This window comes from Typopeltis vanoorti, chromosome 21 (genome assembly GCF_054136105.1).
Source record: "Typopeltis vanoorti isolate ZY-2024b chromosome 21, IOZ_Tvanoo_1.0, whole genome shotgun sequence".
NCBI classification, from domain to species: Eukaryota; Metazoa; Arthropoda; class Arachnida; order Uropygi; family Thelyphonidae; genus Typopeltis; species Typopeltis vanoorti.
The window spans coordinates 87996410-88010655 of NC_143569.1; the positions used below are offsets into that span (position 1 = coordinate 87996410).

The following is a 14246-nucleotide window of genomic DNA, read 5'->3' on the forward strand; positions in this document are numbered from 1 at the left end:
TTTGAGATTCCTGAAATTTCTACAAAATTCAAACTCATTTATTTATAAGCTATGCTTTAATGACTAATCAATTCCAGTATTACCAATGAATATATACCAAGAATCTTGGTTAGCTCTCCTTACAATATTTTTTGTGATATTTCTTTTAGTTCTGTATGCTTCTAGTGATTCAGATGTTTGTCTGTGAAAGTATAGCTTTTAATTTTTTTTTTCCCCCTATAATTGTTGATATTTCATCATTCCAAATTTTTAGTCCTTTTTGTATGCTACTTTTTCAACAATTTCTTCTGCTGTTTGTTTTAATAATTTGCTTATGTTTATTCATTCTTCATTTATATCAGAAGAGACAGAAATTTGAGATGAATACTAAGTCAATCAGTTCAGTTATGATATAGATTTCTATATATTTTCTTCTACAGATTTTCTGTATTGTAGTCTCTCTCTCTCTCTTTTTTGGAGTGAAGTGAGATGCTGCATACTGTATTCATAGATATGTGTTTGAGCAAGATGAGGAGATAAATCTGAGGATGATCACTGACAGAGATTCCCTGGAATTCTGAAGGCACACAAGAGTTGTAAGGATCACAGTGTATTATTGCTGTGATAAAGAATAGATTCTGACAACTAGAAAAAGGAGATAGGCACAAGGCTTGATCATGCTAGGACTAATGCCTGCAAAGCTAGTCACCTGGTTTTAGCAGTAATGATAAAACTGTGGAGAGGATTCAAAGACAAATAATTAAGGAAATATTAGGAATCCACAATGTAGGTTATAAGAAAAGAGGGAATGTAAATTGCAGAGCTCAGTGCATAAGAAAGGGAGAAATGATGCAGCAACACATGCCAAAAATGTGTAGAAGTGATTAATCACAAGGGGGGGGGGAGAAAGAGAAGAGGATATATACTAAATGTTCCACGAAGTTAGCATCAGTCTTGGATTATTTCTTTAACAAGAATTTTGCAACAGAACAAGTCCTAAAGGAGTAGAACAAAGGTAAAATTGTTCCACTTCATAAAGGTGGTGATAAGACTAAGGCTACAAATTACAGATTGATTTGTATATATGGAGTTGTAGTTAAAGTGTTGCAAAGGTTGAGTAGGATACAGAAGTGGAATGATAACAGCAGTATTCTCTGTCCTTGTCAGTGTAGGGAGGTCATGTTTTACCAACTTACTATGTGCTATAACATAAGTGAGGACAAGTAAGATGCATGTATACAATGATATACTTAGAATTTGCAAAGGCTTTTGACAGATTTCCATACAAGTTGGCAAGTATATTGGAGCAGATAGGATTGAATGCTAGATTAGTGAGTTGGATAGATGACTCACTGTCTTGTATCAGCAAATTGTGTATAATTCTAGTTTACCTGCATTGACACACTGACTTGTTCAGAGAACAACACTTTCTCCAGATGCCTATGTCCTTCCTATTCAAGTGCAGGTCATCTCTCGCATGCAGTTCCTTTCTGTCCTCAAATGCCCTCCAAGCATCCACCAAGCCTCTCTTTTGCACATTCTGGCTATTAAACTATTCATTATCGATACCCTTCTATGCAGCTCTGTATTATCATACCTGGGCAACACACTCATTATCTTTTCTCTCTCAGTCATTTTCCATACAACCTCAAGCATGAAACTCAGATCTCTTGCCACCCAATTCACACTACCTCTCAAGTCATTTGTGCCCACCATCACAATCATCTCATCCACCCTTTCACCTTGCTTAATTGCCATAATCACACTATCTGTCATTCCTCCAGGCAAGCACTCCTCTGGCATTCTATCTTGTACACCATGGATCATCGAGTTTCCATACATCACATCTCTTACCATTCTGTTTTTTCCTTTCTCACCTACATCCCTCACTTTCTCTTCTCTAACACTTTCTTTCTCTGTTCCCCCACTTACCTGCCTTCTCTCCATCCCTGGTTCCAGCACTGCTTTGCTTTTCTCTCATTCCCTCTCTTTTATTGGTTCTCCTAGTTTCTCCCTTTCTATCATTCCCATAACTCTCTCACTCCTACTCCGATTTGCTTCCCATTCGTTGTTTAATGTGAAACATTTTTTCATAGAATGTGAGCAGTGGGTAGAACAAGGAGGATATGAGGAGCAGGTTCTTTGCATGGAGAGTGGAATGAGTTGCCCAACAGTGTGGTGAATGTGGACACATTGAATGAGTTTAAAGCACAGTTGGATGGGCTTTCTGTGTAACAGCGTATACTTCCCATGATGAGTCTTTTGACTCCATGAAGGTCTAGTATTAATATGTTGCTGACTGAGTGAGACCTTCCACAATAAGTCTACTTACTTCATAGAGGTCTCTTAATAATACATTTTGTGAAGGTTAGTTAATGTAATTTCAAAAAGAGCTTAGCTGTCTATAGATATCCCAACATTTTCTTCATGGAAATCACTTACTGGTTTTGCTGGCCTGGATGCTAAGTGGTTGGTGTTACACTTCTCTAACCAACAGGCTGTGGTTTTGACCCCTGACATGGGCATGAACGTTTGTGATTATCTTTAGGTAGTAGATGAATTTCGTTGCCCAGCATGAGACCAACACTCTGCTTATTGCTGGCCTGATGCGGGTAAAAAATGAATAAATAAATATGAAACAAAAATTATAAAAATTGATATAAATTGAAAAAATCTTTAACTCATCCATGGTACTAACGTACTACAGGTTTATAACCTTTCTGTGGGTGGAAGTCACAATATAAAAATAAATACATTAATTAATTAACTTAATGTTTATAACAAATGTCTAGCATAACAATTAATAACTGTGTGGACTACTGTAAAATATAATTAAAAAAATTACTTGCTGAATATGCATGTATGTATGATGTCAGATATAAATATTAAGCTGGGTGCAGCATTATTAATTTGTATTATTAATAAAGAAAGGCTTACTTTAACCTGAAGACATGTTTCTTTTTCGTGTAGTCAGCTGCAATATCTGCTGTACTTCCTCTGACATCTATGGGAGCTTCACCTCGATGGTAGCTATCAGGTTCCTAAGTAATATAAAATAAATAAAGTAGAATAATTATTTAAATTAAGGGGATATTAAATCCCACATTGTTTTAAAACCGAAGAAGAAACTCAAAGATCGGAATCAGAGAGTTTCATGCCGAATATAGTAAACTATAAAAGTATCGGCGATTACTAGCATGAGCTAATGCAAGTAGTCCTAGTACGTAGTACAAACTCGGGCAACTCGCAGCAAAGGTGGTAAAGTTCTGATCGCTATTCTTGGTATTTTCCATAATGTATGGAAAATACCAAGAATAGTACCAAGAAATTTCCATAATGTATGGAAAATACCAAGAATAGTACCAAGAAATTTCCATAATGTATGGAAAATACCAAGATTAACGATCAGAACTTTACCACCTTTGCTGCGAGTTGCCCAAGTTTGTACTACGTACTAGGACTACTTGCATTAGCTCACGCTAGTAATCGCCGATACTTTTATAGTTTACTATATTCGGCATGAAACTCTCTGATTCCGATCTTTAAGTTTCTTATTCGGTTTTAAAACATGTGGGATTTAATATCCCCTTAATTTAAATAATGTTTATATTGCCGAAATGAAGCCTGTTGGCTCTTTATATTTAAGTAAAGTAGAATAATTTTTTTTAAAAAATTTCCAGCATATTATTATTATTAATAATATAATAATATTATTTCAGAAGAAATTAATACAACAGAGTATTCTTACTTGTTTGAAGTGCTTTTGGTCCTTGTAGGCTAACAACAGATGCCCTTGTAAAACAACATAGATTTTATCCCACGACCTGAAATAAGTGAAAATATATAAATGGTTTTTTTGAATAAGCATATTCAATATAAGAATAAGATTTCAAATACTGATCTAAACTATTGCAATATAAAAAAAAAAAAAAAAAAAAAAACATCAAAGCAATAAACAAGGACATAATTAGAGAATTATACAAATTTGCAGTTTATTCTTGATTATGCTTTTTCTAGGCATTTTTCTTGAAGAACCACTATAGTTATTATAAACAGAAATTGTAAACTGGGCCAAGTGGTAGCAAACAACTCATTTAAAATGTTGTATACCAGTTTTGGAAAACTCAGAGATAGCATTTTATGAAAACTAGATTCTTAAGTTTATTTCTGCCAGAATATAACATATTGTTGCAAAATAATGTAACTCGTTATCCCCAAAACAGCACGCACACGCACACACAGTTACTGCTAATAATAAGAAAGATCTTATATGATATAATGTGTTGGATTCTAAATGAAGAGAAATGAAAATTGTTAATACTTCTTTCAGAATCCAACATAATCCTACATCAAAGGCAAGACTTGTAAATATTATTTATCGTTTGTCTCTTGCTTATAGTGTGTTATTCATATAACTGCCTTGAATTTTGTTTATTATTATTTAATAATATAATCTTAAGTAATGTAATAGTAATAAAAAGGCTCTGTATAAAAATATTATTCTTTTAATTTACTTTATTATATAATAATATTATAAGAAGCTGTGCATGTATGTTATAGAATTTGTGTTTATTATGATTGAATGGGATTTATATGAACTATGGATTATTTCTTTATTTGAAAGAGAATGTATATATGTAAGTTTAATGTACCCTATGTGAACTATGATATTTTTTTATTTATCATTACTGAAAGAGAAAGTAATTTTATGTAATTCTTCTGATTGGATTTGATTGGCTGTTGTCAAGGAAACAGAGTTAATTTTAGATAGCACGTGCGTGGAACGTGAGCTACGGTATTCGAAGGGAGAAGAAGTTGATATAAGCTGAACTAGCTAGAACCAGATTTTGGCGGGAAGAATGAACATATTTAATTGGAGAACGAAAGAAAACAAGAGGAAAGCTTATGGACAGCAAGGAGTGAAGTAAGGGGTGGCAGTAAAGGGAATTTGGAAATGCCATAAATAAATTAAGAAGGGACCGGGAAATTAATAGGCAATTAGGAATATTTCTATGGAATTCTAAAATTACGTAGAATTCCAATTGTTTTGAGGAAGAATAGAGCAAAGCTGAAATTAATGCATAGAAGAAAATAAGATTACCTGAAACGAGTGCATCAAGACTTGTGAAGCTCTATGTTTAATATTTCAGTTATATAGTGAAGATTCCTTTTGAATAGTGTTACTTCAAAGTGATAGTTAACTTCAGTTTTAAATGTGCCTATAGTGAATCCAATGTGCAAAGGATGTAACCCGGTAAGAGCAGTCCATTTTTTTTATATTTCAGCGGGAAGAAATAAGAGTTAGCTCCGCCTGATATATCTTAACATTAACTGTGGCGTTCTACTAAAATTAGTATGGAGTTTTAAAGTATTTAAAGCTCCATACTCCAAAGTATGGAGCTTTAAAGTATTTCCCCCTTGAAGTGATAACTGCCTCATAATTGAATTAAGTGTTTGTTGACTAAGAGAGAATTAGAGAATTCTACTTCAAGAATATTTACTGTAAGATTCTGTAACATTGAACTGTGTGAACCATTTTGAATTATTCGGAAGAATATAAAATTGACAGCTGGATGTCTGATGCCTAATATTTTATGTTTGTTATAAGTATTTGAACTAAGTTGATTGCATTATCTTGTTTTCAAAGTTATACTTAATGTACATGTTATGTAACCCTACATTAAATGTTTTGTTTTATTGATTCCAATTTGGTGTTTGCCTGATTCTCTTTCATTGCTCTGCTCATAAAGTTTATCGGACCTTGCGGAAGCCTTAAATATTAATTTTAAACTCGGCCTGTAAAAAAGTGAGATTGCTAAAGTTAGTCGATGATCGAATTTGGATTAGTAATCAACCAACAATTAATTAAGATAAAAAAAAACAGATAATTTAAATAAGAACTACGTTCTAACAAGATGGCGGATTCAGAGCAAGGATGTACGATCCAACAAATGTTTCATATAATTTATGGAATGAATTTTCATTTGCGCATGTCAATTTATTCAAATTAACTGAATTAAAATTAAAACAGTTTGATATATAAAGACAAAATTTCATTAAAATCAGACTGGGATGTTCTGTTATATTCAAAAATTGTCAACTCAGATTTATTTCCATAAAAGTAGAGATCTTAAATAGTGGTGGTAGTATGAGTTGTGCAGGTACTTATATATCACTTTCCCATACCAGAGGATGTAAAGTCCATAGCAAATCAATGCTGTGTGTGTGTGTGGGCAGAGGTCATGGGAAAATGTAATCTGTTGATATTCTTGATGAACTGGAGATTTTTAATGAATACTTCATTGGGAAGGCTATTCCACAAATCAAATTAGATGGAATGAGAGATAAACAGAAGTAACAGCTTCAGTGAATCAGTATTTTAACTGTAAAAGGATGTTAGGCAGCTCTATATCAAATATTTCCACAGTGCTTGTGGAAATATCTGATATACAATGTGAAAAGTGTTGATCAGTGAGGAATTTACTGGAGAGCATCTGTAACAGGGGTTGTCAAATTAGGCAAACCTTCCTCTTTTTAAACACTATCAAGAATTTTCAGAGACCTGTTTGGTGCAATACTTCATATGTGACCCAAGTATTCCAAGATTGGGTGGATTTTGGACAGATGTAAAGTAATGACCTGGAAAAAAAAAAAAAAAAAGCAACTAAGTTTTTTTTAGAAGCTGAGAATACTATGAAAGTGATGTGTTTGTGTCAGGAAGTAACTGTTAATCCTAGAAGAGATATGGGTTGTCACTGTTAAGCTGAGCATTATCAAACATAGGGGAGAGAAGAATTAAGTTCCCTCCCACAAGAAAAAAGACAAAAGTGTGTTTTAGAGCCATTAAATATGACTAGGGGGTTGTTATTCATCCCATCAAAGGATAGTATAGTGATCGATGTTTAGGACACTGATAGCGGATGATCTTGAAGCATGAGATAATAGAGTACTGCAGGGTTTATGAATGGCGAATGCTATCACCAGCAAAACTATGGAAAGAATTTGAGGTCAACAAGAAAAGGTCATTTATGTATATAAGGAAGAGGGTGGGCTAAATAACAGAGCACTATGGAACATCTGCATGTTTCTCCAAATCTTTCCATAGCTCATGACTGAAAGAATCCATATTGCTGGTCATTGACTAGCTGACTGTTGATGACCTTCTCCATTACCTTAAACAACACTCAGATGAGAGCAATAGATTGACAGTTTAATGGTAGAACTTATCTTTTTTTTTTCTTTTCTCTTTTTTTGGATTGGCTATATATGGGCTCAGTACCATGCTATGGGTTGGATGCAGCTAAGTATAATAGTGTAGATGATAAAGGACACAGGTCAGTTTAGAAGCACACCTCTTAAGCATAACTGATGGGATACCACCAGGATTTGTAGCTTAATGCCTTTCTGGCAGAAGGCTACAGGGGGCCTGTGATGCAGTGTTCCTAATAAAGATGAAAGTGCTTTGGTCATCTGTGCAGGAGTCAGAAGAGAAGAATGATGCTAGGAAGTCAGTTATATCTTTAGGGGATGTTACGATACTGCCATCTGGGTGGTGGGTTTTCTACATTTAGTACTTTCAGAGTCAGAATACACTTGAAATACTCAGTAGTGTTGAAGCTAAAAGAAGAGCACTGAATATACTGACATATTTCCATTTATTTGTTAATGATGATTATAAAACTTAATTATGTAATAACATCATTTATACTTAGAACAAAATAAATTGAATGTGTATAATTTTGAAAAGTTTTAGATTAATGAGTTTCAGCCAAGTTGGTTTACAGTGTAAGAATAGATAATTTCAATCATCCTGTACCATCAACCCAGAAAACAGAAGGACCACTTACCTATTAGAGGCTTTCTTTGTAGTAGATTCCCATTCATGCTTCCTTATTAAAATACATTCAAAAGTTTCCTCTTCTGTAGCAATTGCTGTAGGACTGATTCTTTCTATAAAATATAAATTGGAGTTAAATTTTCTGCAGGGATAACAGAATTTTTGGTAGAATGGATAGTAGAAGTTTCCAGTATTTGTTAACTCAAAAATTATTTACTTCAAAAACTTTACAACTACCATTTCTTTTCAGTGATTCATAGGAAGAACTATCTGTATTATTTGAAAGAAAGGGTAAAGGAACAGTTGCTTTAATTTTAAAATACTTACAAATGCTGCTATTTTTTTTTATATTTTTAAATTAACTTACAAATGCTGCTAGCCAGCCTGGTTGGCCGAGTGGTTAGTGTGTCTGCTCTCCAGCCAAGAGGCCATGGGTTCAAATCCCACCATGGGCATGGATGTTTGTGATTGTCCTATAAACTTTGTGTGGAAAGGGAATCTGCGACCCTACCACTTATTCTAGAAGAAGACATCATTGCCAAAACCATGTGAGGTATGGCAGTGACCACTGACCATACGCCGTCTACAGACGTCAAATGTGAATTTTTTTTTTTTTTTTTTTTTACAAATGCTGCTTTACTTCTAAATCATTTATTCAAAATTTTACTTATAAGAAATTTTAAATATTTTTCTGTCAGAAAAAAAATTATATATATCCTTTTTTATTTATGTTGAAAATAGCTAGCATTAACTGCAAGTTAACTTAAGTATGCATTAATGCCCAGATATCTTGTTCACTAATGAAATCTTATCAGTAGGAGGCTGTACCATGAAGATATAATAAGTTAACTTTCATAACAAAAGTCATCATTAAGAATGTGTGTGTGTGTGTGTGTGTGTGTGTGTGTGTGTGTGTGTGTGTGTGTGTGTGTGTGTGTGTGTGTGTAAAAACCAAATTACAGAGTTTAGTTAGAATATAGTTATTATTATAACTAATCAGTTATAATAGACACACAGTAGCGAACAAATTGATCTGAACAAGCCAAATTTTCATAAAGTTTTAGGTTTTGGTTTGGTTTTTGTTTCAATTTGCAAAAATTTTGGTAAAGTTCACTATTTTGGTGGAGTGCTGCATGTTTTAACTGTTTAATCTGTCCCTATGATGTTCATTATTGGTGTTGTGCATTTTTAATAGTGTGACCAAGTTGACATTCATAGTGTTTTATTCATTTTGTGTAGCTGTAAAATGGATACATCTTTAAGAAAGCATTCAAAAATATGTACTCTTTCTCAGCACACATCCATGACTCAAAGACAAATTTCCAATGAGTGTGATGTTGGTTTGGGTACTGTTAATGCAATTTTAAAGAGGTTTAGGGAGACAGATACCTTTTCTCCTGAAAGAAAAGGAAAAAAAAAAACAGCTAACACTTTTTTATTCCCATATATTACATCGACCCCAACATATTGGTTACCTCTTTTAGCAGGCATTATTCCTACAGAACTACGTAGATTGAATTCTTTAGTCCGCGAATTCCAAAAAATTGCTGGTAATCCGAACCTACCTATTCATCAGGATCTCGCCATCCATCACTACGAGCAGCAGAAGAACTGGTGCTAAATAATTTTAATCCTTTATCAAAGTGGAAAGAAACATGGAAGGAAAATACGAAACAACATTTGCATAACATCTTTAAAGGTGATCAAATCATCACAGGATTAGATCTACCTCGCAAAACATGGACGGTACTAAATAGAATTTGGACAAATCATAGCCTATGTGGAGATACTCTCTATAAATGGAACAGACAAACATCTCCAGAATGTGACTATGGTGCTCCACGACAGACTATGCAACATATTGTAGAAGAATGCACCTTCCGTGCTCATCAGAATGACTGGAATGACTTCTTACAAGCAGCTCCTGAAGCTGTGACCTGGATTACGAACTTAGATCTGAATTTATACTGATATACATGTTTCTTTTCCTTATTATAACATATTAAGACTTTTACTGTTAAGTCTTATTTTAATTTTACAACTTCTTGGTTTAGATCTGTGTTTTCCTTCAAAGTTTTAACTTAAAATATTTTAAATTCTTCAATTCTGTTAATATTTAATGACATCATTATTCTCTTTTTTAACATCATGTTTTTGCCTTGAGCTATGTATGTATGTATGTATTCCCATATAGGGAGTAGGAGAGGGCGTTTTAGCCCTATCTAACTTTTGGAGACTGAGTAGGCAGTTCAATCTCTACTGGTACGCAATCAGAGATAGCTGGACCAAGGCTATCACTAATTAAGTGGCACACAGTGAAGAGAGATGGCTCAACAAATGCTGCCATCTCGTGGTGCCTAACTCTAACACGATATATTTAATGTCTGAGATAATGTGGGTTCTATGGTTGATTTTCTTGAGTTTACGGGATGAAAAACCTGCTTGCCCGTGCTAGAGATCAACTAACTTGGGAACCGGTTGAAAAAAGGATTAGAAAAATTTCCTCTAGTCGGCAACTAGACTCGAAACTAAGTCTTCCTTCGTGAGGTCAAGTGCCTGGTGTGCAAATGCCACACCCACTGAGCTACACAGGCTCTTACGCCTGTTTGGGAACGGTTCTGCGTCTCCACCCGGTCGTCCCGCATCGCGGGTTCCCAAAGCCAAATGGCACAGAGCAGTATGATGGAGAGGGGTGGCGCACAGTTCTGCATCTCTTTGAACCTAGCAGCACCGACATCAGGTGCCACCCCGCCAAAAACTGCCTGCGGACTCACCGTGGGCAGACTGATGGTGCATCCCCATCGGTCCATGCCACAAGGTTATGCAGTTACCCCCTGCATATCCCCTGAAAAGGAAAATGTGGGCAAAAAAAGGAAAGCTACACTTACTCAAGATCGTTTACTAGTTAGAAAAAGCAAAATGAATCCAAGATTGTCTGCTGTAGGCTTAATAGACTTGACAGCTAATGGGATTAATGTTTCTGGCAGTAGTCCTCCCTACTTCCATCAAAGATTGATGGAAGCAGGGAGGACTGCCCACAGACCAAAAAAGAAACAACTATTGATTGAGGGCTATGTAGAAAAAGAAGCTCCAGTGGGCAAAAGTATACAAAGATTGGACTATTGAGAAGTGGAAGAAAATCATGTTCTCAGATGAGAGCCATTTCTTTCTCCAAGGAGAGCAAGTACCCTATCTCTGCAAATCAGCGGTTGAGAAGATTTCTCCTTCCCACCTTCAACAAGCTCCTAAACATTCAGCTAAAAAGATGTTCTGGGACTGTTTTACACCTGACGGTCCAGGATCACTTGTGCCTGTTGACGGTATGATGAAAAGTGATCAATACATAAAAATATTGGAGAAAAGAGTAGTCTCACAAATCCAGAAAGACAAGAACTTATCTACCAACAGGATCTCACTCCATGCCACACTTCACAAAAAATCAAGGTGAAATAGTTCATCAAAAATCAAAACATCCAACTACTTCAGTGGCCAAGTAACTCTCTTGATATTAACCCAAGACAAAATTTGTGGGCCACAATGAAAAAGAGACTAGGAAAATTAAATTGTGATACAAAGAATAATAATTTGATAATTAATAATAAGAAGAATAATAATACAAAGATTAATACAATCCATTAAAAAGTATAATTTCGAGATGCAGACATAAGAAAAATGTGTTCTACACTGGTAGAGTCCATGCCTAAGCAAATTTATGAACTTATTAGGAACAGAGGAGCAACATATAAGTTATTAGAGAAAGTTGGAGTTTAAATTTTATATTTATTTTTTTGCGAAATTAAAATTTTTCTTTAAAATGTGTGTTTGGATTAATGTGTCTGCTACTGTATTTAGATGTTGCTATAGGCCAGGGAATGTGCAGAGTAGTGATGAAGAAATGTATAAAAAAACTTGGATTGTAAACAAAGGAAGGGTAATTATTAATGGGTGATTTTAATTATGGCAACACATAGATTGGAATGAAGAGATAGCATTTGGGAATAAGGAAAATGAATTTCTCGAGTTCTTGAGAGATAACTATCTCAGGAAGCATGTAAAGGAGGGCATGCAAGGTTCAAGAGTTTTAAATCTGATCGTTTCATCAGAAGATGTAATTGCGAGTGGGGTTTCGCACTTTCCTCCAGTTGGTGAGAGTGATTACGAAGTGATCACCTGGGTTGTGGCTAGTCATATGCAGACTTCTGTGAGGAAAGGATATATGTGGAAGTACAAAGCTGGTGATTATGATAAGCTTAGGAGACAGTTTGGAGCTATAGCATGGAATGAGGAGTTGAGTGGTAAGGAAATAAATGCTGCTTGGGGAATGAGAAAGAAATACATTACAGCATCAATGTGTGAATGTATTCCGAAGTTCAAAAGGAAGGTGTGACATGGATGAATAAAGGAATTAAGCATGAAATTTGAAAGAAGAGGATACTGTGGAGGCAACACAAGATGAATAATGGTAGCAATCAATCACATGAGGATAAAGATCAAGCCAGAAAGGTGACTCAGTTGGTAAGAACAGTAGAAGCGAAATTAGCAAATCAGACTAGGAAAAATCCTAGAGAGTTTTTCAGATATGTGTCAAGTATAAGGAAGAATGATTATTTTAAGATGATGTTAATGGATGAAAATGGTAGAATAGTAACTAACTGCTGCAGAAGACATTATTGAGGTATCCAGTGAACATTTTATAAGGATGTTTCATCCTCATCAAGGTGAAATCATGATAAACTCAAGTACAGGAGACATAGAAGAGCATGCTTTAACTGTGAATGTGGAATGTGAAGGAGGTATATGAGGAAACAAGCTTGATGTCAATAAGGCAATAGGATTTCATGACGTATCACCATGTGATTAAGGGAATGTTCCAGGGAATTGGCAGTAACATTGCCATGGCTGTTAAATAAGCTTCTTACAACAGAACTTCTACAAATTCTTACAAATTATAGGCTAATCTATATATCTGGAGTTGAGTTAAGCATGTGAGAGAGAGAATAAAGAAATGGGTTGATAACAGCAGTATTCTCTGTGGATGTCAGCATGGGCTTATTAAAGGATGATCATGCTTTACCAACTCACTTATATACTATAACAAGGCGACAAATGTCTTGGACAAAGGAGATACATAAACAGTGGGATATTGAAATTTTGCAAAAGCTTTTGAAAGAATGCCACATGACAAGCAGTTAAATAAACTGAATTATTTGGGATTGGATAACAGACTAGTGAGTTGGATCGTTGACTGGCTGTCAAGCAGGTATTCATTGTGAAGAATTTATAGACACAAAACCACTGTTGGAGTAATTACATTACTTATAATTATAAAAATAACATGACATTTTGACCTCTGTATTGAGGTCATCATCAGGAAAACATACATATGCACAAGACACAAGCTACATGACCCTACACAAAAGTAAGTTCAATCTATATGGCTTTGTTAATCATTTACTCCAGTCTGACCTCTGATGAAAAAAAGACAATAATAATAATACTGATGATGATAATTATAAATAAATAAATAATATATGAAAATATAAATTAATTAATTAACAAAATAAACTAAATTTTTATACATATAAGTATGATAAATATACAGATGATAATAAAATATAAAAAAGCAAAGATAAAAAAAAGTTTCATAGGAGAACTACATTAAACACATTTCTACAGTCCTCTTAAGGTTTTCTTCATTGGGTCCTATAGGTTCACCGTTCAGGTTGCAGTTGATGTTTTCAATGTTTCAGTCTATTTTCATTGTCTTTTTAATGCTAATTTTCATAAAAACAACTTATTACAACAGTTATTCAATTTGGCAGAGAATCCTGCAAACTTGTTATACTCCTAAATAAATCTAGGACATCATCTGAGAACTGAGATTGACACAACAGATATCAGGTTTAATACAATTCTCCTTCAGAATGTGATCCATATAGATGATAAATAACAGTGGAGATAAGGTATACCCTTGTCATGCACCTGACTTAACATCAAACCATCTTCCTGATTTTAAATGCTGATTTATGTATTGCTTGATATTATTATTATTCAGACCTCCATGGAGTCAAAAGACTCATCGTGGGAGGTCCTTCCTAAGAAACACAAAGTCTATCAAGACTCATCGAGGGGAGGTCCCCCCCCCTAAGAAACACAAAGTCTATCATACCACTCCTTGAACTCATTGACCATTCTCGCTCTCACCACTCCATCAGGCAGTGCATTCCATGGTTCAACCACCCTCCATGCAAAGAAACTACTCCTCACCCTCTTGCTCACAGTTTCCTTTCGTAACTTCCAGGGATGGCCTCTTGTCATCACTCCTTCCTGCTGTTCAACCAAGCGAAAGAACTCCCCAGTGTCAACCCTGTAACCACCTCTCAACAGTTTAAAAGTCTCAATCATATCACCTCTCCTTCTTCTATCCACC

General features: G+C 34.9%; 1 protein-coding gene across 7 annotated transcripts in view; it reads right to left on the reverse strand.

The window, feature by feature from the left end:
* The window catches only part of LOC150095089 (spectrin beta chain-like), a 577773-nt gene that overhangs the window by 9093 nt on the left and 554434 nt on the right, over window positions 1–14246 (reverse strand). For all 7 annotated transcript variants that reach the window (XM_090411296.1, XM_090411299.1, XM_090411298.1 and 4 more), the window contains 3 exons: window positions 7827–7929; window positions 3728–3803; window positions 2917–3020 (listed from right to left, as the gene is read on the reverse strand). In XM_090411296.1, coding sequence (XP_090267422.1) covers window positions 2917–3020; window positions 3728–3803; window positions 7827–7929 — 283 coding nt within the window. The remainder of the gene's footprint in view (window positions 1–2916; window positions 3021–3727; window positions 3804–7826; window positions 7930–14246) is intronic.